This window comes from Amyelois transitella, chromosome 2, assembly GCF_032362555.1.
Source record: "Amyelois transitella isolate CPQ chromosome 2, ilAmyTran1.1, whole genome shotgun sequence".
In the NCBI taxonomy this organism is placed as follows: domain Eukaryota; kingdom Metazoa; phylum Arthropoda; class Insecta; order Lepidoptera; family Pyralidae; genus Amyelois; species Amyelois transitella.
In genome coordinates, this window is record NC_083505.1 from 10,228,039 (window position 1) to 10,251,152 (window position 23,114).

Here is a 23,114-nt window from a genome sequence, read left to right on the forward strand (position 1 = left end):
ACTTTGAGTTTGTACGAAGTTCTTATGGTTTGGCAAAACATCGTCAAGAAACCTGCACATTCAGGCATTGTAGTGTTTAACCATGATACAGTATTGGATAGGTTGCGGTGGTCAGACTGGAGCCATTTCACGTAAAAGCGTCACCATAGGTCTCCTATCGATTACCTCCAGGCAGATTGAGGTCAAACGCACTCAAATTATAATAAAAAAAAATGTTGACTTAAACATTCTAGGATCGTGGATAGGCGCACACCGGGTTCTTCACCAGAGAAGTGAAGATGCAACCGGGACTTACGCCAGGAGAATAAATATATACCTATTGTACGACAACAATAGTTCATTGTTATTATAAGGCAAAAAACCTTTATGTTAAACCGTAGTCTTTCCTACGTCCGATGTAAAAGCGATTGGATGAACGTAAATAATTGTTTTTTAACTAATTCCACCAATATTTGTGAACTAATGATTGTTAGTTCCGCTATTATCTAATCAGTATTTACAGGCTCGTCGAGATAAGTAAGTACCGATTGTCTGTAGTCTTGTTTATTTGTATGATTAGGTAAGTATATAAATAATTAATTTTATGTTGCTATCTCAAACAAATTTTAAGCGATCGGCAGATTATTCGATCTGTGAATAATTATCATGAATAACAAAATCAAAAATAGATGTAAGCTGAAAAAGTTATTTATATTAATCGCGGTGCTTTAAGACACAAAATTCATCCGAATCAGTTGAGCAGTTCAACTGTGTAGAGCATAAGAGCAATTTTAATGTAGCACAATGTTTTTTATTTTGTTGGCTCTGTCTACCCCGTAAGGGATGTAGAAGTGACGTATGAATAATATATTAATTTATAATTTTATTTTGTACATAATACAAGCAAACTTAAGTTCGAATCGGCAAGATACCGGTTAAAATGCGTGCTGCGCAGAGAGGCACAGGTTCGAATCCCACCTCGGCCATGTACCAATGACTATTTTCGAAGTTATGTACATTAGTTTGAATACCAACAGTTACTCTAATGATGAGGAAAAATATAGTGAGGAAACCTGCACATTCAGGCAACTGCAACGGGGTCCTCTCCAAAGTGGTGGGGATGCAACCAGGACTAAAGTCAGGAGAAGACAGACGAGTAAAACTTTTAGGTATGTATAAATGGCATTAGTATGGAATAACGTATTTATAGCGGAATTAAATCATGGTAGGCATGTGCCTATCGGTAGTGAGCTAGTGTACTTTGTATTTAGGTAGTAATATGTCCAAGAGATCATAGTTCTTCACTTCTGGTTATAGCGTATGTGTCATTGGTGTTAGTCAGTATGCCATCTTTCTTACTATCAGTGTTCAGGTTGACCCCTATGAAACCGCAACAAAGGGATGACTCATCAAGGGCAATCGTAGCATAATCATATCATAATCATAATAAATAAAAACTTTTCAGTCTTGAAAAGCCTGATAACTGTTTGGTCTGTTGTCTACCCCGCAAGAGATATGGACGTGATTATATGTTAGTGTGTAGGTATCATCAAAAGAAAACTGAATATACTAACAGATTCGTTAGATGGATTTCAAAAAGTATAGATATGTATTCTTCTTTTTGAATGCTTTCTTTCTTTCTTTTTGGAGTTAAGATTTGCTTAATACTTAAAAATAAATTATTACGTATAATATCTTAGGCGTCGTGTTCATAATTTTATCTCTGGTTTGGGGCCTTATAACAAAAACATATCTACTCCACTTATCTCTGTTAGGACCGTATCAATTCGTAGACAAAAAAAAAATGCCTAGTTAACGTAAACAGTCTCGTAATAAAGTGGAAGTTCTGTCATTTCAGCAAAAATATCATTTAATGTCGTTTAATATGTCTCTTTTTCATCATATATTTTTGTATAGGGGAAGGGGGCCCAAAGCGGGTACATGGTCCAAAGCAGGTCAGCGCGATTGTCAATCTGTCTAGTTGTCAGAAAGATGAGGCCTATGGTGCTGCATGCAAGCTCAAATAATGCAAATTTACTCTTGCCTTAAAAATCCCCAAGATGTGTATGAGGAGAGGAATATATAACCAATATCTTATTGCATTATTAGCTGTAGGCATCAAAGTTACAAAAGTACCTGGTATAAACTACGGGATAGCAAGTGGTATATTCCGTGAAAAGATTTACTACAGTTTTACATATTTCTTTCCGTCTGAAGAGTAATTAAGAATAACAATAAAGTTACTCAGATAAGGAGAATCATATAGGTAGGTTTCAGTGAGCAACGCCTAATTACACTACCTACCTATATTCTGTGTTTTTCTTAGCTTTTACCCAGAACTTTCTTGGTACCTGACCTTGCAGCGACAATTATCAATATAAGTAATTGGGATATCATTCTTCCGACATGAAAGTGTAAAAAATACCTATGTTAGTACAAAGGATGATGAATAAGACTTAAGTGGTTATAATGTACGCTGAAGGTAGACCATAGGACAATATAAATAATAGAGATGAATGTTCGTATCTAAGATTTCTTCTATTTTATCATTCCCGCTTTTCACCCTTTGGCTCGACTTCAGCCAACGCTGTCACTCAGACGCAGTATTGAAAACAAAGTGTGCGTTATCGTCTGTATAAAACAGCTGTCGGACTGCGCGCGCGCACACTCGCTCTCTTGTCAGTCGTCGTACTGTACACTTTTCCTGCCCTTTTTTCTTCGACGAGCGTTTTCAAAGCGCGGGCAATTCGGGTTAAGACTTTCTTAATAACAAAAACTCTTTGTTTGTGAAAAATCTGCAGCGGATCTCAGTTCGTGGTGGTGTCGTGACTTGTGTAAAATATTTGTGTTAATAGACATTTAAGTATTGTTCGCGAATACATTGCGAGGTAAGATGGTCTATTTTTTTTTTTTTTGATTAGACAATGGCAAATTAATGATAAAAACCTACAAAAAATTTATTAAATAGATATTTCGCAATTACACATGGACAGAAAAATTTTAAACGTAAAATTTTACTTACAAGAATAATGGTAATTAAAGTTTGCTGATCTAGATTTATTCAAATTGATTGAATGCCTAAACAAAAAAAACTGATTGAACTGCCTATTCGGTAATAGCTGTATGTGTGATGCCGCATAATTAAATCGACTAAATACCTAAGCATTTTATTTGGAGCGATTGCAATATGATTACAGTTGCGTAGACTGATAGAGTTGATTGAACCTCGGAGGAGGTTTATTTAAGACACTTTAATACCAGGGTGGGCATCATCGATTAACCTGATCATCCTACTGACGAGACTTAGAATATAGAGAATGTTAGTTAGCGCAATAAAACAATAGAGTTACAGATGTGCAATCGCTTGCATTTATAATTGCTATAGTCGCCTTGCATCAGGAATGTAAACCGGTATTGAACTAAGATCAAGAATTAATTAAATTCCAGTTCTTTATTAACAGTGCTGGTATTGTTTTGGATTACTTTTTCTAAGCCGGCAACCGGGAAGCACAGAACTAAGGTACAGTCAACCGCATATCAAGTTATCCCGTATGGAACTCTATGACGTGGTAATAGAGGAGAATCCGCAGTGAATTTGGGTAGACTGATGCGTTGTTTTATGTACGCATTTTCAATAAAAATTATCTGTGTATGAAAAATGTGTTCAAAATTTTGCTGTTATCTAATGATATCACTGGATTCGATTTCGTAACCATTTTTTTTCTAATTACGGTTAGTACTAATAATGAATCATCGTCTCAAGGTTTGTGGAAAAAGTTGTCCAAATTGATTAGATAGTCTCATCAATTTAAGCAACTTTTTCCGCAAAGTTAAATATTATTGAATATTTTTTTATTGCAATCAGCTTGTTAATAATATATACATTATGATTTTATTATTAAGATATATATATATATATTATAGCCGGTTATTATATACATTGGTCTTGGAAAATGCCAAAATGCATTTAGGGTAAAAAGTAGGAAAGAAATGCACCTGATTATTAAATGAACTCAATGCGTTAAATATCAACATCCGCACTATCTAAATCTAGGTAGGTACTTTTATCAATACTTATATATCCTTATATATTGATAAAGGTAAATGATTGATAATATTAGAATAAGACGTGTAGGTATATTGATAGGACGCGTCGAAAAAATCGTTTAAATGATGTTCTGATAATATCATTTAAACGATTTTTTTCGACGCGTCCTATCAATATACCTACACGTCTTATTCTAATATTATCAATCATTTACCGTGTACCGAACTTGTGTTTTTCTGAAAGGGGAGGAATATCTAAATAATTTTACATATTATTGTCTATTGATAATAATGTGCTAATGCTGTTTTAAATAGTTACATTACATTTCATTTTCATGACATTTGACAAACCTACTAATGAACCTAGAATCTCTAGCTGCCATAATACTCGTAGGTAGGTAGTCCGTCGAGGATTACGGAAACAAAACTACGAATAGGCTGGTTTAAAATTATAGTAATACAGATCTACTATGAGCGAAATTACCTGTTGTTTTATATAATCATATATTCCTAGCGATAGGTTGCTTTGTAAGTAAAATTTTAAAGAGAGTTCGACATTTGACCCATGGGGTACCTACGTAAGAATATGATCAGCATTATAAAACTCAAAGACATAAAACTAACGTATCTACCCCATCTCAAATAAATAAACTTACTCTTGCATTGATAATTGTAGTAGATTTCAGTTATTGTTTGTTAACAAGACCAATATAAATCTCTTTAATATTTCTCACTGATGTATTTTTATTTTTTTTCTATTTGCTATATCTTATGAAAGCTTTACTTAGTACCAGAAGGTAACACAAAACTTGATGGACAAACTACGATTTACATAATGAAAGTAGGTAGGTAAGTACAATTGAAGAGTAAGACTAAGAGATTTTTTAAATTATTACTACTAATCTTCTAAATGCGTTCGTGACGCGCGTATTTCCGATAGTCAGTTTAGTCTCGTATGATATTGTTTACCTATCAACTTTAAAATAATGCGATTCCATGATGTTGTTAAGCTAATGTTAATAACATTATCTATGGCGATCACTGATGAATATTAAATAGCTTTTAGCTGGTAAATGTTTACATTGTTTTTTTGTTTAATTAGGCAAATGTAATTTTACGATATCAGTTCACATATTTTAACATTTTTTTACCCAAAACGTGATTCCTATGATAAAATAGTGATTATTTCGATTCATCTTACCTGTCACACTTTAGGCAATGGCGTTTGCATACACTGTGATTTCGTTCACGCCTATAGCTTCGGTTAGTCAAGCAAGCAACATTGAAACGTTATTTTTTCATACCCAGCTTTGCAAAACAAACACATGCCTCTTGTTAACATCAATCTATAAAATATACCAATTTAGGTACTAATATATATGTATATCTACAAATCGTGTATGTCTGTGGTTGATTGTAAATAAAAAAATATAATTAAAAGATGGTATCAAGAAGGAAAAGTAAAGTACCAATATGTACCGATACTTAGTATATTAACAACAAACGAATGTATTATCACGACATCGCCTTTATTGTTATTGATAAAAATAACGATAATCTATGAATGAATTTATAGATCATTCTGATAAGTAGGTATTGCACTTATTTACGAACATAAAATACCTAATATAAAATGATGTTATTATAGCCATTAGTTAATATCCAAGTAATTGGTCGTCTTTTCTTCGAAATTATACCTATGATTTGCGTGACCGTAACTGCGTACTATTTCCTACAGTACACAGTAGTCTAGTAAATTGAGTTTCCTATTTGAAGCAAGCACATCAATCACCATATACTTAATTTAAAAGGAAATCCTCGTCACATGTCTGATGGTTGTGTGACCGCGCTTTATTGACAATCTAGGAAAAAATACATTGACTTATTTTCTATTATGTCCTTGGCTTTGCATACTCTGTATAAGGAGGAAGACATCTAAAAACATATCAAAACATAGATTTTTAAAGGAATGTGCACAGAATATATGCGATGATGACTACTCTTAAGAGTTTATACAAAGAGATTTCTATAAGTAATAAATATGAAACTTACCTAAGATTAACGATACCAATACGAACAATAGGGTGATTTTTTGGCTCAACATTAACAACGGTACGAGCGTGTTAAATCGTGTTAAACGTTTTAAAATAAATAATTAAATAAAAATAAAGTACTTACTTTTTGTTGTTTGTTTGTAATCTGTTGGAGTACTTTATTAATAAATAAAAGGTCCACCTATGAAGGTCAAGTGTCATTGAAATATTTTTTCATCTTTTTCAGATATAGGAAAAAAATCATGAGTGCGGGCGAGTTTAAGATAGAACGGGGCGCAGAACTGTCGCCGGAAACCAAGGAGATAGCTGAGAGGGAACTCAGAGAAACTCCGGAGAGGGTCAGGGAAGCCTTGGAAAGACTCAGGGAGCTACTCAAGGAGAACGATGACCTTTATTTTTCTGATGAAGACGAAATTCTCACAATTTTCCTGCGCCCCTGCAAGTGGTATCCAGAGAGCGCTATAGCACTTGTAAGTAAAACTTACCGATTATGTAAACTATAATGTAAGTTAAATATTTAGGTATTAGCAATATTCATAAAAGTATTGCGTTAATAATTGAAAGAACGTTAGTACAGACATACTTACTGAAATTTGGACTTATGGAAACGCAGGTGAGCACGGAGAGGATTTTCGGAAAATCATTCATTAATCCCAACAGTAACAGGATATTTTACACGCTGGGAAAAGGCTTGAATAAGAAAAAATATTTGTATTAATTTAGTGTTGATCATAGGATATTTATTTCTTGTCCCAAACTTTTCAAAGGCATTTAATATAACTTTACATAAAAACTATTTAGTATGCTGTAGTAGAGCGGTAATATTTTATTTCCGTTTGTCTTTAGTTTCGACTACCTACCTTGATAAAGCTCGAGACGTTACTTTGAATATAAAATTCGCAAATTAACGGTTTACACATACATACATACATACATATGATCACGTCTATATCCCTTGCGGGGTAGACAGAGCCAACAGTCTTGAAAAGACTGAATGGCCACGTTCAGCTATTTGGCTTAATGGTAGAACCGAGATTCAAATAGTGACAGGTTGCTAGCCCATCGCCTAAAAGAGGATCCTAAGTTTATAAGCCTATCCCTTAGTCGCCTTTTACGACATCCATGGGAAAGAGATGGAGTGGTCCTATTCTTTTTTGTAATAGTGCCGGGAACCACACGGCACGGTTTACACATTTTGTATTTAATTTATCTATCTTTCGTATTCTTATTATTATTTTTATCTTTTACTTATAAATGCTAATGAAATTCTCCTTGACTTTTCTCATACATATGTAATAGTTCGATGACAATAATATTGGCAGTTTGATCTTTTAAAACTTTTTTTTTGTATTTTATTCGCCCTTGTCACGAATAATACACAAGTTTTTAAATACAAAAAATATATGCCTTTTCTAGGAAGGGGTAGGACCCAGCTGACAATTTTTAAAACAAGGACTGTGCAATGCGCATACGCTTTATCCTCATTTATCAAACTTTTGAGAGTAATGGGAGTTGAAGGTACTTGAATCTTGACCCGACATTTCACTTTTTTCCAAATAGAGATACAGATAGTTTTTTACAGATAGTTTCAGCTCCTCATAAATGTATCTTGTATTGCGTGTATTTTGATAATAACTGTGACCATTGCACTCGCTAAAATTTATCATACCGATAGTTTTTATAATGATGTAATCATCAGATAAGAAAAATGTTCCCGGGCAAAGGCTGGTTTGCAATAAAGGCTTATGACACAATATTTTGCTAGATTATTTTTGAAGTAATTGAAATTAATTAGCGACTTAATAGTTATCTAGACAATGCAGATGTTGTTTAAGATTTACGATCTTAAAGGGATTTCGTAAGGCCACGGGTCATAGAGTAGAGGTAACCATGACACAATATGAAGTTACGAGTACATTGCGGCAAAGTGCTTTACATTATACACACGTAATTTTGGTGGGAAAGTTACGTGCGAAGTAATATCTGCGTTTGCGCAGAGATTTTTCTCGACGATTTTTGCGAAGGTAGGTATCTCCATGAAATGGACTTTCTTAAATTTTGTGTAACTTCCAAATGCGTCAAAAACCTAGATATTACGTAAAAATTACTAGTAACTATGTAATGGATAAAATATTTTATTTAATTTGAAGTAAGCAGGGTTAATTAACAAGAAGCACCATGGCGTTAGAAATATAGTTTTTTCTGTCAAACCGCTATCGCCAGTGAAATAAAAAACATGTTATACCTTAAGTACTTAGTAAATGATAAATAAATATAATAGAGAAACACATGGTAGAAAAGGGTCAAAATATTCAAAATGTGATAAACATTAATTGTATAGTTCTTTGTTGAATTAAACCAGAAATAATTTTCCAATATTTTAACATTTATTTGTAAGTATATAATGAATAAATTTACATAAACATCAGTAAAAATTGGGTACTGTATACCTAGCGAGTTAAAAGACATAAAAAATTACTTAGTTTGTACCTTATTAAATTTTGCTTTCTGCTTTCATATCATTCTTATTTACTATATTTTCAGGTAATGTCTTTTATTCTGATGTTTCATTTTTTAAAACTGAAAGTGATTTAAATGCCTAAGGTTTTTTGTTTTTATACATACAAGTAAAAATGCCGCACTCAAACTTAACTAACATTACAATAATCAAAGCTATATCGGTAAAGGAAATGCGAGGAATGGACCATCATGAGCAAGTGATAAGTTGATAACAAAATATAAATTACTACGAAAATAAATACTTAAACCTAGATTATGAGAGTCCCGATAAACAGTCTGATAAAACCATGCAGCGTTTTTCACACAGCGTTCATCCACACGACCAACATCTTATTCGTACTTTGGAATAGTCCTTGAGTAAATCTCAGAATACTGATGTGAGCATAAAGTTATTTTGTCAAAAACATTTCCCACTATGTCGTACAGTGCGACTAAGGGATAGGCTAATAAACTTGGAATTCTTCTTTTAGGTGATGGGCTAGCAACCTGTCACTATTGAAATCTCAATTCCGTCCTTAAGCCGTATGGCTTAAAGATGTAATTGAGATCCCTTGCAAGGTAGACAAAGCCAACAGTCTCGCAAAGACTGAAAGTCCAGGTATAAAGCTATATATTGCGAGACTGTTAGCTTTATCTAACACGCAAGGGATAAAGACGTGATTAGGTATATGAATAAATGAATACAAATATGTCGTTAAGTAACGTAGTCAATGCCAAGGAGGCATATGTATATGTTCTATACTAGACCCTTAGTGAATTATTTTATCTACCTGAAAAATAAGACTTTATCAACATTAGAAATACCTAGACACTCTTTTTACACACTTGACCTCTTGATTGTTAGTACGTACAAGTGTGCTATGCGATATTTTCATGCAATTTTGCGTAACTCGCTAATTCATGTTTATGCAACTTGCTCAAGAATGGATAATGGTTATGTCGCTAATTGTCCAAGACCTTTGTTCCAATGTCAAATAGCTTAACCCTAAGTAAAGGCCGTTTGGTTTTGAAGTTTTAGATATAAATAAAAATAGATAGTAAAACATACAAAAAATTCTAAAAAACGAAATATATTTTACAATTACTCGTACGTATACAATTTATTATAATTTTATAATTTTTATGATTACTTCATTTCTAGATTAATACTAGTATATATAAAAATATTAGTGTCTAATTAAATAGTAACTGGTTTTATTTTCTGCGCTTCAATTTCACAAATATAATTTCGATAACATGGTGTGGTAGTTTTTCTGGACTCCACAAAGATCATTTTTACATTATCATTGATTTATTGTTCTAGTACGCCTAATTTTCTTTAAGCTCGTACATCAACTAGATTGTGGTTATATTTACATAGGTAGACCCTGGGTGTTACTAGGATTTTAATAAATCAAAAGAAAAAGTAAAACTTATAACAAACAGTAGTAATGTCAGATGAAGGAGAAGGGTAATTTACTAAAAAACAAAGAACATTCTGAAAACACATGAAATATGAAAATTCAATTTAAAAAAAATAACATCTATCAAAGCTTTAAAAATATCTTTGTATAGATAGTGTTATGTATAATCTAAATGATGTTGGATATTATGTCAAAAAATAAACCCGGATATACCTCTTTAACTTTATGTGTAGATGGAAAATGCCATGTTTGGCTGATTTTAACAACAAAAGAGCTTGTATTATTCAAATTTTCTTCATATAAGACATAGGTATAGTAAAAATGCAATAATACTTATCTACTTAAACAAATTTCTTTATGTATTTTATTAAAAAGTTTTATTTTACCTTAAAAAGTAACAGGCAATACTGTTGAAATTTCACAAACAAATATTTTAGCTTGAATTTCATTACAATAAGATTATAAGTGAGTATTTATAATAATTGTTAAAATTTGCATATCACGATGGAAGATTCTAACGGTAACTTAGATGAAAAGAATTTTGACTGTGAAACTATTGCTTTAATCCAACAATTTGCGAAAGTAAGTTTGTTGTATACATACATATAATTGAATTGCGATTCAAATGAATGGGGAAAAAGTAGGTTGCAAGCCTATCCCTTAGTCGCCTTTCACGACATCCATAGGAACAAGAGCAATCCTTTTTTGTTTGTTGTTGATATCCGTAAATCAACTCATCAGTTCAAACCAAGATTTACATAGGTAAATAAAATGTTTACCCATATGTTCATCTTAACCTCCGTTTCTGTATACACAACATATTATTTACAGGAAATATGCAGATACCTCGATATAGCGTTTTAGGAATTCCTCTTATTTTATTATTTTTATATATTTTACCAACTATCATGTACTTATAATGTTCAAACAAAGCCTCGTTCAGAGACGTTGGTCATACTTGCTCCGTATCATCAATCTTCTTATCAGAAAGTTCGATGACTCCAAGTTATATGTAAGTCAATGGATGACTCGTAATTGTACAAGATATACTGATAGAGGCTGGTCTGTACTAAATACATAGCGTGTGACATCTTCTTCTCTTTCTGCGCGATTGTAAAAGTCAATCAAAGAAAAAAAAAAGAAAAATTTTGTTGTTAATAACACGGTAGGCTAGCAACCTGTCACTATATGAACACACACAATTCTATCACTAAGCTATTCAGTACAATGAACAGTTATGTTCCAAGTTTAAAACAAAGGTTAAAGTGCATTGAGTAATTCGATATGGACGTGATGTGTGGACTGTTTGTTATCATCGCTCCGACAATGAAGGGCGGCCAGCTGTTCTGATACAAGGGCCGATGGCATCCTGTTCATTTGACGTTATAAAAGTTAAAACAAAAACCTATAACCTTAATAGGACAGTGTTAATAATAGGTATATGAAATAGATTAACGTAAAATTAAAATGAGAAAGCAACATACTTAAATATAAATAAATATATAGGTACGGGACAAATTACCCAGATTGAGTTAGCCTAGAAGTAAGTTCGACACTTGTATTACGAACTCGACGACACTGTATTCTATAATAAATACTTATATACGTAAACATCCAAGACCCAGGCCAATCAGAAAGAGTTAGTTCCTTATCATGCTCTTATTTAAAAAAATCTAAAAATGAACAAAATTCTTCATGTGTTAAAACTTTCTGACTTAAGCAACATATCGTAGAGTATAATGTGCACTACGTAAAGAAGAGAAATTCAGGGTTCATTTTCGCGCCCTTACTTTTCAACATAGTTTTGATTAATGCACAATTTCCAAACATGTTTGGAGTTTACGATGGTCTGACGGGGCTCGCTTTGTGTTAACTTGACCACTCTAGACTCGTGATCACAGGCGATCCTCGTGCTTTTTATTATAGACTTGAGGGTTAACTTTAATACACTTATTAGGTAGAAAGATGATTTCATAAAACAAAAATCTTATCGGATGCAAAACACCGTATATTTATTTTCTCTATTATATTAATGTTATTAGTCATTACCGGTTGTTTGTATAATAAATTCATTACATGCGCATTGTATTGCCTGGCACGAAACACGTGTAGTGGACATTGGTATTGGCAATCAGTCGTTAACCTCTCCAGTGGGTGGCGCAAGACCAAATGCTAAGTGTTTCTCTGTACTGGGTAACAAAAGCTTGATGGGAAAGGCCAAGATCATTGTATATCCTGTAATGAAATGATTCAGTCTGAGTACAAACGATTTTAGATAAATATTTCATTCCTTGTTCAGAATGTATAAAACCGAAATTGTCTCTGGAGTCTGGAGACATCGATCTGAACTTCAAACTTATAACAGTTTAGTTTCTCGATAATAACTATCAGGTTTACACAATGAGATGGACGCGCTTACATTGATAGACGCCTGCGAAAGTTCTAAACTAGTTAAGAGCTTTGGTAGACGTAGCATAATATATAGATATAAAAAATAATTTCATAGCTAACTTTTTATGTTCGTGGAGGATACATAAATCTACATTTCAGTTTGAAGGCCATCTACCAATTGACGTCAATGATAAAATATATATCGCCATTTACAAAAACCAAACTCTTTTCCGTAAGAAACCTCTATTGTATTGTTAAAGAGATTTACAAGTTCTACATTGTACATTTGACCCTAGGATAATTGACATAACAAAAAAAAAATATTCGTCATAAGCTCATGTCATAAGTGTTAGGTCGGAAATGAAAAAAAAATATGTTAATGCTCTGACGTGTAATGTACTATAAGGCGAGTAAATTTTGGAATAATATGTGATCATTTTATTTTTTTAAACTATTATTACGATATCCACTAGTTTAACTAAAAATAAAAAGCAAGAAAGTATCTATTTTACTTATTATTATCACTAGAAACCTATATAAACCTATATATTCCTTAATACCTAAGAATATTTTATTATTTGGTGACACTATTTCAGGAAAACTTAGGCGTAGGTAATTCACATTCATAAATATTGTGCCCTTTTAAATAAAGTCTTTTAAAAATACTACGATCTAAGTTTTTATGGCCAAACCTAATTTAAACGTTTCAACTAATATGAAAATATTTATGAAAACTCATAGTAGTGATAACTATCAGTTGCGACGACACATCGTCAGGACTTAGTTATTCTTTAGTATTTTCTTATTCCTAATTCTATTGTTTACTCTAGAAATTAGAAAAATGGTTTATAATGTTGGTTATATTCCGTAATATTGAAAGCAGTGAGGAAGCAGACTCCATTGTTTGTCAGATAATGTAAACTGTTCGAATATTATGATAACAACTTATGATTCGAATGCGGACTGAACCGACAATATTTTTGTATGCGGTTTTGTAACATCTCTTCTACGTTGTAAATCACACTAACAATAACGCTTCATTGGTTTGAATTTTTCTTTGAAATTTCCTTAACTCTTTTTTTATTTTTTTCGTTTGTATAATAGTATACTACTTTTCTAACTGTTTAAGGGTTTTATTTCTGAATTTAATCAAATGGACGCGTTTACCAAAAGAAATGGTAGTATATTTATATAGTACAATTATTAATAAGGCAATCATTTGTAAGCATAAATTTATTAGAAATTAAAGTGCTTAACTTTTTTAAGTGTCTAACTAAAATGGAATAAGTAAGTATTGAGATTTAACAACAATGACTTCGTGTATCATTGAAAATTTAATAAGTATTAAGCGCTGATTGTTCGCTCCTTGGAAGTATTTTAAAATATTCTTTAAATAGAAGTTCTATGCAAAAGTAGTTCTTGCGGAAAACTAATCGGGTTTCCATAGAAAACGCGATCAGCCATCTACTACCGGTCGTTAGGCCATTATAAATCAAATAATAATAACAGCCTGCTCTTATACAGATCAGATTCAAGGGTAAAAACCTGTATGTTCCTTGGTGAAAGTAGTAGAATATTATAAACTTACATTATATTCATGTACTTGTATGTAAATTACGGGAGTGTAAACAAAGTCTTTCTTGGTAAAAAAAATGTGGGTACAAAATTTTGTTGAAAATACCCAAAATCCCTTTAAAGAAGAATTTGAATATTTCTCGGAACTTTGCCAGGTTGGAATTTCCATAAATTCTTCCTTTGCTTCATTAAACATAAAACATGGAATCGGTTGAGTAGATTTTCGTATTTATTTAGTAGGTACTTCCTATAGTATTCAGATAATCTTGCAAAATTTATTGGTAGTTTGTAGGATGTTATGAATTTCCATTTTAGTGTTTACTTAAAATACCTTATTTACTTAAAGTCATACCTAGGAAATGTTTTCCATATTTAAAAATAAAACAGGCATTAAACTCGCAGGTAGATAATGTATGTTTATTTCATCTCGGACGTTTCGAATCATGTTACAATGATCCGTTGTCTTGTTATGTCTTCCAAATTCATTATGTAATTTTTTTTTTCGCTGTTTATTATGGCCTACTCGTACAAGATTTGTAATAATTCCTATTTTTTCCAGATGCGGCGGGTAGCTGAATTTAAACTAGAACATGCAGCACTATTGGATGGGCTGATGCCTGAACATGAGAAAGATACATTTATAAACCATAAAATTGCAAATGTATTGAAACACCGGGACCACAAAGGGAGGAGAGTTCTGCTGGTATCAAGTGGAAGTGAGTAATTTTATCCTCTCCCTCGTAATCCTCCCGGTGGTCCCAATTGTGTCCTTATCTCTCTGCAGAGGAGCTTGGTCCGGTCCAGGAGTCAGGTTATTACACGAAGCGTCTCCCATTTGACCTCCGTAACCTTACAGGGGAACTTAATTCATATTGGATTATGTTCTAGTTCCATGATATTCAGGTTTCAACGCTCGGGGTCCATTTACGGGTAGGTATATACATAAGTGACACCTTACCGAGAAAAGCATTAGCGAAGACTTTGGTCGGCTGCATGACACCAACTATTTCAGCGTTAGGTAGTAACAAGATATCTGATATCTTATGTACAAAGTAGGCTTACTCATACGCTATTCTGAGTAACTTACGACGTAGATGTAGGTCAAGTTATTTTGAAGAATATATAATGAGAGTAATGAATGTGATTGAAGCGAAATAAGTAGGTATGTAGAGATCGTGGCAAGTGGAAGTTTACCCCCCCCCCAGGAAAGTGTCGTATTTTATATGTGTATGTTTTTAATTATATAATTTTTGTATTTTTTTTATTATATTTCTTTTGTGCAGGTGCATGGGATCCAAAGAAAGTGAGCATGGACCAAGTGTTCAGACTGTTCTATATCATACATTTATGCGCTTTGATGGAGCCGGAGACCCAAGTCCGAGGCAGCGTTGTCATTATGGACTTCAATAATATGGGCTGGGCGCAGGTGAGAACCAGATCTTTATTGTACGCTCACGCCTTTATTTATTTTTGGGCAAAAAATACGAGTAATATCACACTTATTGAGTTAGGATAGTAACTACGAAACCTGTCCTTATTGGATACTAACGTAACGATACTATAATACCCATTGATACTTATATACATCCAAGATTTTTATCTTCACCTGACTAGGGAGCGCGCCCATGAACCATGATAATCCTGGATCCTGCATTAGGTAACGAAGCGACTTCTTTTTTACTTCCGCAATCTTTACAGGGGAATGTTACCCGTATTGAATCTTGGTAATATCTGCACTAGTTAATATATGTATAAAGCTTAATATTCATTTTTATGTCGTCATAAAAAAGGGTTATGATGCTTCAGATTGGCGATGTTTTGAAAAAGTATAGTAGTTGCTTATATTAAATATAATCTCAATGACGTGTGCTATATTTAGAACTATCTTATCGTGATGATAATAGATAGGTCTTACTCACCACAACATTTCCGAAGATCTATTCTATGTATATCTGTGCCAAATTTTGTACCAGCGTTATCAATCCAGTCGTTTTTGAGTTAATTCGTTACACACATACAAACCTTTTTTCGTTAATAATAGAGTGGATAAGTATCAAAAAGAAATGAGCTACACGTTACGAAGACGCCATCATCAATACGGTTATTTAAGTGATACAATTATAGCTGTAAACTTTGAGATGATATCATATAATAATTATGAGTAATTACGTGTTGAAATATCCCACAGTTGCTCCACAACTATGTAGTTATTCCCTTAGACGAACGTTAATTAGCTTCATCCTTTTAATATTTCTCAATTTGTTTTGAAATACGACAAATAACATTTTTACAACATGACCATTGTCAAAACCATTCAAACTAATATTATGAATGCAAGCATGGTTTATTTGTCTTCTCTTAACGCTTTAATTACTTGATATGTTTATCAAGTTTATTATTTAATTTTGGTTTATTATTATTCACTTAGGCATTTATTTTAATTTATCTTATTACAATTTTTATCATAAAATATTATATTATACAAAATAACTAAGCTGTCTACCAGCAGCGAAGTGTTTAAGCTACCGGTAGTTAGACCTGCAGAGGTCGTACCGTCGTACTCGGTCCTAGCGTAGTAGTAGTACGTAGGCACAAGCGATGAAAACATAAATTTATAACTATCCCGTATTATAAAACTATTTTTTTGCCAGCGTAATTGCTACTTTAGGAATTTCAAAAATCTTTTCCTGATTTAAATTTATCAGTTATGCGTTGATAGATGAGTTAGTTCCTTTCCTTTTATCTATACGGAAGATAAGCGGTTGCTGAAATATCAAAGGAAATACATAGATAGTAATGAATCAATACTTTTTCAGTGCGTTTGTGTATTTGTATTAATAACTGGACAATGACAAATGCCCAGGTAGTGCCGTATGGTTCTCGGCACTAAAGAATAGAACTACTCCATCTCTTTCCCATGGACGTCGTAAAAGGCGACTAAGGGATAGGCTAATAAACTTAGGGTTTTTCTTGTAGGCGATCGATTAGCAATCTGTCACAATACGAATCTCAATTCCATTATAAAGACATACAGCTGAACGTGGCCTTTTGGACTTTTTAAAACTGGTGGCTTTGTATACCCCGCAAGGGATATCGCATACTCAGGCAGCTCTAATTGCATACAAAAGTTATTCAGACTTGCGTGCAGTAGGTACCTATAGTAAGTAGTTCCAGTAGTAGCATTACGCCTTGTTTTAGTTAACCCAGTGTTGCTGTAATTTAATTGTAGTGTAAAACAAAAGATTCGCGTCATTGACCTCTCTTTGTTATGTACAGCTAGCGTTATTGGATCAACAATATTTCGAATAATTTATTAGGAAGTGTTTCCATAGTGATTCGAGGTCAGTGTTTTTTAAATAATTTAAAACTTTGTACTATTTATTCGACCAATTGTATTGTGCACCCATAATATTATTATTAAGTAGGTATATGAACTAATTCAGCATATTTATTAAACGAACACTAAATATTCCAAACCAATTTAAAAACAGTGATCAATTATAAAAAACATTTATTTTTAATCTGGAGTCAATGAATAATGTGGAAAAGGCAGCCTTAAAATACAAAATACACAATGTATAAGTTTATCTTTTGTTGAAGTTTTATACTTACTCTTGTCCTTAATATACATAAATAAATAAATGATAATTATTTTACTAAAAAAAATTAACTTTATCTAAACACTAAATATATTAGTCAAAAACAGGTTGAGGTAGCTCCAAAGTATGTTTGAGGTTTGCGTTAAGGAATACTTTCTCATCGATACTTACTATATAATATTAACTACCATTACGTGCTATAAAATAAGTAGTTGCCCTTTATGAAACAAACTTACAAAGTACGGAGTTGTGTAAGTACGCGCATTTGTTAACAAAGGGTAAATGCGTTTGTCAACAAAGAATTTGGTAAACAAAGTCTGTACAATGTTCCCGCCATTGTTCCTTTATCTGTATAAATTCATTTGCATGAATAATTACTTTTATAGTTAGTCATCCTACTCTCATGTTTGATTAAAAATTAACTGATTTGTTTGAACTTTTCTAATCTGAACTTAAAGAACGCCCACCTAGTAATACATATATATAATCACGTCTATATTCCTTTGCGGGATAGACAGAGCCAGCTATTTTGAAGATTCTGATAGTAGTAATGATTTTATTGATAAGTTTCATATGTTTTAATATTACAATATATTAGCAATTCCATTTAAATAGCTATCATGACTGGAAGTCTTTTGATTTTCTGAAATTGTACGGAATCCAGTGTTTTCTAGATATCCTACCCTGGGCTTTTCGTTATTTCTTGTAAAGAAATGACAATAATTATATTTTTAACAGGCAACTTCGTTCATGAAACCGCTGTCATGAAATAAACATTATTTTTTACATTAAAAAATATGCAAAAGAAAACTGAATAAAATAAATTATTTATAGATATCTTGCTTATTTATCATAAGAATATTCCACGGACCAGTGTAATCGTCCTAATCTCTGTACCAAAATATTGTGTTTAAATCTGTTCCGTGACGTTCCTTATCCTTATCAGAAGGTGAGCGATGCCTTTATTTGCCTTTTCAAAATCCAATCACGTCGAATCACGCCAAACGAAAGGTCAAGTGCACGACGGAAGCGGAATGTTGAGAAAATCTTTCATTTTCGTAAACTGATCACGTGCGAATGTCACTGTTTTATTTATGATTACTAACTTTGTAGCATATGGGCACCATTTATGGCGTTAAGTACTTTTTTTGTAATTTGTTGTAGATCTTACGACTAGTATGCGATTTTCGGGTAACTATCGTATCTCTTATTAATATCAACTCTTATCGCTTTCCTGAAAGGTGGCAATTGTTTTTATGATCTTCTTTGCTTTAAAATGAACAGCAAGTTTTTATATGTATGAAGTAGATTTTTTACAGATCCTGAATTAGGAAAATGATCTCTTTTAGGAGATGACCTACTGTCACTCAATCTCACTGCCAGCCAGACAATCTTGGCCTCTGAGTATTGGCTCTGTCTATTGTAATATATAGGATTATTATAATAACTTTGGCTGTGATTTGATTCAGTTATAGCTACACTAAGTGTTGAATCATTGAGAGGAAAATGAGGGAGGCTGCATTCAAGGGGCATCACGTCTAAACTCAAGGTTTAAGAGTTAATGCGGTTTTACCGTACTTGTTTATTTTATACAAGAACATATTTGTATAAAATCGGATCGGCCTCAGATGGTTACTCCTTCTTCGGAATATTAAATAATAATAATATGAAAACTTCAGACCGGCCTTAGACTTTATCACATTAAGAAAACATTTTTTTTTTGTGTTTTGTTTAAGTACTTGAAACAATCGAAATACATTTCCTCAGTTGCTTATCTAAAACACCGAACATTTTCCGTGTTTCTTTATCTCAGTTGATTAACTATAGGTAATTCAATATTTACTGTATCCTTTGCTTGAAGGAAGTGCGTTACCTTGTCTCAAAAGGACTTTAAAGATACGGTTGTTAAGTAAATAAGTGTTAGGTCTGTGTCTTGGTTCGATATGGGTGTGATCTTCAATATTGACCTATGCGGTCAGCTCGAGTGGTCGACCGCAACTAGGTCATAATATACTTCATGTTTCTTTAACCAGGGTTATTAATATTATATCATCAGCAGGCGCAATATAAATAGGTGTTAAAGAGTTGGTAACTATTGACAAATGTTTTTAACAAACCAAATTTGTAGGTACAACCAGTAAACGGTACAAACATTGTCATCTTATTTATGCTATTGTTTTATTTTATAATTTTTGTCTCGCTGATGTTAATTAATTACTACAACGCTTTTGTTTTAAAACAGCTCTGTACTTTTGTCACTTTGCCAATTCTTGTGACAAGGAGTGCGCAGGTTAATGTCCTAAAAAAGGAACAACATTAAGCTGACATTTTATTTAAAATATTTGTAGTTATTCTCATACCTACTTCTACAAATATGGAAAGTATTTGCGACTCGTAAATAAACTGTAAAAGCAACGACGCATATGATTGTATGATTTAAACATACACTCATATACACCAAGTACACTGATGATAATGTATTCTTGAGTAATAGAAGAAGATTAAACAAGATACGATATTTCTTTTTGTTCATATTCGCTGATTTTGCACTTGAATGAAACCGATAATATATTTTAGTTCTGGGCGAACAATCACAGACCGGTAAATAATTTATCAATAAAAATGTATAAAACCTCACTTAGTCACCGACCGACAGACAACAGTATTGAGCTTATTATAGCTTAAAGGCAAGTTTGTTTCATAGGAAATGTAAGGGGGAGCACAAATATAGAATATTGCGGTTTTTAATGAGAATGGAAAAGAGGTTTTTGTTTTACACGGCCGGAGCTGCAGGCATTAGCTAGTAACTTTTTTAAAAAAAAAAAAGGCAAACGATTTCTCACTAAGCTAATTTGTTTTTCAGGTTATGGCTCAGTCGCCAGCGGCCTCCAAGCGGATGCTGACGTTCATCCAGGACGCCATGCCGTCCCGACTGAAGGAGGTCCACGTGGTCAAGCAGCCGATGATCTTCAACGTCGTTTGGAACATGTTCAAGCCCTTCGTCAGGGAGAAGCTAAAGAGCAGAGTGAGTTGAATTAAGTTTTATACATTTTGTAATGTTTATTTTGAGATACCCCAGTATATCTTCGTGACTTTGTCTGCAAACTTCTTGGACGGGAGTCGGACAAACAAACAAAAAAAAACTGAACGTGGCCTGTCACTCTTTTCAAGACTCTGTTTATCCCGCAAGGGATGTAGACGTGATTATATAAACTTAACTGGGTTGGTTACACACGACAGTGAACTTGTTGACAATCAGTCCTTATTTGTTTGAAATGTAAGCGTAAGAAATAGTGAATGTTTTAAGTGCTGTATGTTTATTATAACATAGTATTATGAACTATTAGAAAAAAATGTTGACGAACTTCTCTCAAATTTCCAGATGTTCTTCCACGGCTCCAAGATGTCTTCTCTCCACAAGTACATTCCCCCCAGCCACCTCCCCGCAGACTACGGCGGCCACCTCCCAGCCATCGACTACGGTGGTGCTGACTGGTACCCGGCCATTGACGACGCGTTACCCCATTTGAAGGCCTGGGACACCTTCGGGTTTGCGAAGAAGTAGAGCATTTAGTTATAGTTGTATGCATATTGAAGACAATGTTTACATTGAGGCTTTCTATTTATATGTCGAGTGCGTATTAATGTGCAGCAATTTTTTGTGCGCATATGATAGGTGATTGAAAGATCGAGTTTGCAATAACTACGAGTATCAAAGTAAAAGCAACCTGTCTCTGTTTGATTCTTAATTCTTTCATTAAGCCATAAGCCTAGGGCCCAGTAAGGGATATAGATGTGTATGTATCAAGTAAAAGTTATATGCCTTAAATTATGAGGTATATCACTATTTTGTTAAACTTGGATTTTTCTGCAGCTTCTTTCGTTCACATTGTCGTTTATTACAATTCGGAAATACTACGGGAGCCGTCTTCATAATGATAAATGACTTCGTTTCCCACTACATAAAGACCCATTAATTCTTCTTTGTTTATGTATAATGTTTTTTTCAAGAAGAGGCAGTGAGTAGAAAGGGCTACAGTGTAATGTAAATATTGTCTTTGGTATGAACAAGTCTTATTTAAGTGATTGCCATGAAGTATGCAGGAATCGAGCACTGGTAGTGTTATAAGCATATTAGAGTTCCGTAGCCTAATTTAAATCAAAGAACAATTTTAAGCGGGCTATACTGTGAACCTGTACCTATTTGTATTTATAGATAATCTATATATATAAAACTCTTCCGTTACTGAGTGACTGACTGACAGACAACGCACAGTCGAAACTACTGGTCGTAGACAGCTGAAATTAGGAATGTAGGTTCCTTGGGATATGTAGGGGAGCACTAAGAAAGGATTTTTGGAAATTCAACCCCCAAGGGGGGGAAAAGGGGTAAAAACGTTTCTATGAAAAATCTTATTCCTTGGGTTTATAAACTTGAAACTTGGCATGAACACGTACATAGGCAAGTAAATATGTTTGACATTATAAGTTTATTCAAACTACCCTCCAATCGTGATTTAGGGGGTGCGATTGGGTGACTGATTTATTAACGCACAGCCGAAACCGCTCGGTATAGGAGTCTGAGATTTTGAACAGAGGTTCCTTTAGTAACATAAGTGAGCACTAAGAAGGGATTTTTGAAATGTCAACCCCCAAGGGGGGGAAACGGGATAAACTGAGCCGGGGCTGCGGGAAAGTTCTAACGAGATACCGTGGCCCCGGAACGCAAAGGGCAACTGAAGGAACGAGGTGGGTTTTAGTCAGTAAAAGTCTGACACTCCCTTCCGTTCCACCCAGAGCGGGAGAGGTCATTTGATGATTTCCCATCCTTAAAAAAAAAGACTTTGTATGACAACTTTCTACTAATATTATAAAGAGGAACAATCTATTTTTTTATATGTTTGTTTGTTTACACATGTAATCGATAAACTCCGAAACTACTGAATCGATTTCAAACATTCACCATTAGAAAGCTACATCATCCCTGAGTAACACAGGCTATATTTAATTCCAGTTGTAACAAGATTTCAGCCTGTGGAAGAAAAAGCCCTGTCGAGATCATTAAAAAACGCTATAAATAACCGAATTACACGTGGGCGAAGCCGCGGGCGGAAAGCTAGTATTGCATATAAGTGGATGATTGTTTCTTTTTTTTCAAGCACTAATCTACTACTAATTAATCATTAGATTTTTGTGATTCTCGTATAGTCTTCATAAACCTTTCTAATTTGAATGAAAACATATTCAAAAGTAAATAAAAATAGTTGAGTCACGGAATCAGTGGAATGGAATTTTCTTGGAAAATTGCCAACCACTTTCCAATGTTACATGAGGACTTTTAAATGCATAATATTGGCACTATACATACTTTGAAAACATTAAAATACTAAAATTTAATGTATTTTTCCATGTAAGTGCTCTTTCAGACTGCATTTAAAACACCTAGATTAACACATTTATTATTCCTTCCATTTACCTATCACTCATAGTTTGCAAATGAGTAAATATAATTACGAGTAAGTTATACGTACAAAATATATCTCATA

General features: G+C 33.3%; 1 protein-coding gene across 1 annotated transcript; it reads left to right on the plus strand.

Moving 5' to 3' along the window:
- Positions 1 to 2,620: 2,620 nt before the first annotated feature.
- On the plus strand, positions 2,621 to 21,783 carry LOC106143690 (clavesin-1). The gene is made up of 6 exons (XM_013345827.2): positions 2,621 to 2,867; positions 6,307 to 6,550; positions 14,529 to 14,685; positions 15,253 to 15,395; positions 20,432 to 20,593; positions 20,951 to 21,783. The coding sequence occupies exons 2-6, from the start codon at positions 6,323 to 6,325 to the stop codon at positions 21,131 to 21,133; spliced, it is 873 nt and encodes a 290-aa protein (XP_013201281.1). The 5' UTR covers positions 2,621 to 2,867; positions 6,307 to 6,322; the 3' UTR covers positions 21,134 to 21,783.
- The last annotated feature ends 1,331 nt before the right edge of the window (positions 21,784 to 23,114 follow it).

Excerpts from the sequence above, each read along its gene's own strand:
- LOC106143690 (XM_013345827.2), top strand. The coding sequence starts at position 6,323 with ATGAGTGCGGGCGAGTTTAAGATAGAACGGGGCGCAGAACTGTCGCCG. Across the intron at positions 6,551-14,528 it reads CAGAGAGCGCTATAGCACTT|ATGCGGCGGGTAGCTGAATT; the intron begins GTAAGTAAAACT and ends TATTTTTTCCAG. Across the intron at positions 14,686-15,252 it reads TCTGCTGGTATCAAGTGGAA|GTGCATGGGATCCAAAGAAA; the intron begins GTGAGTAATTTT and ends TCTTTTGTGCAG.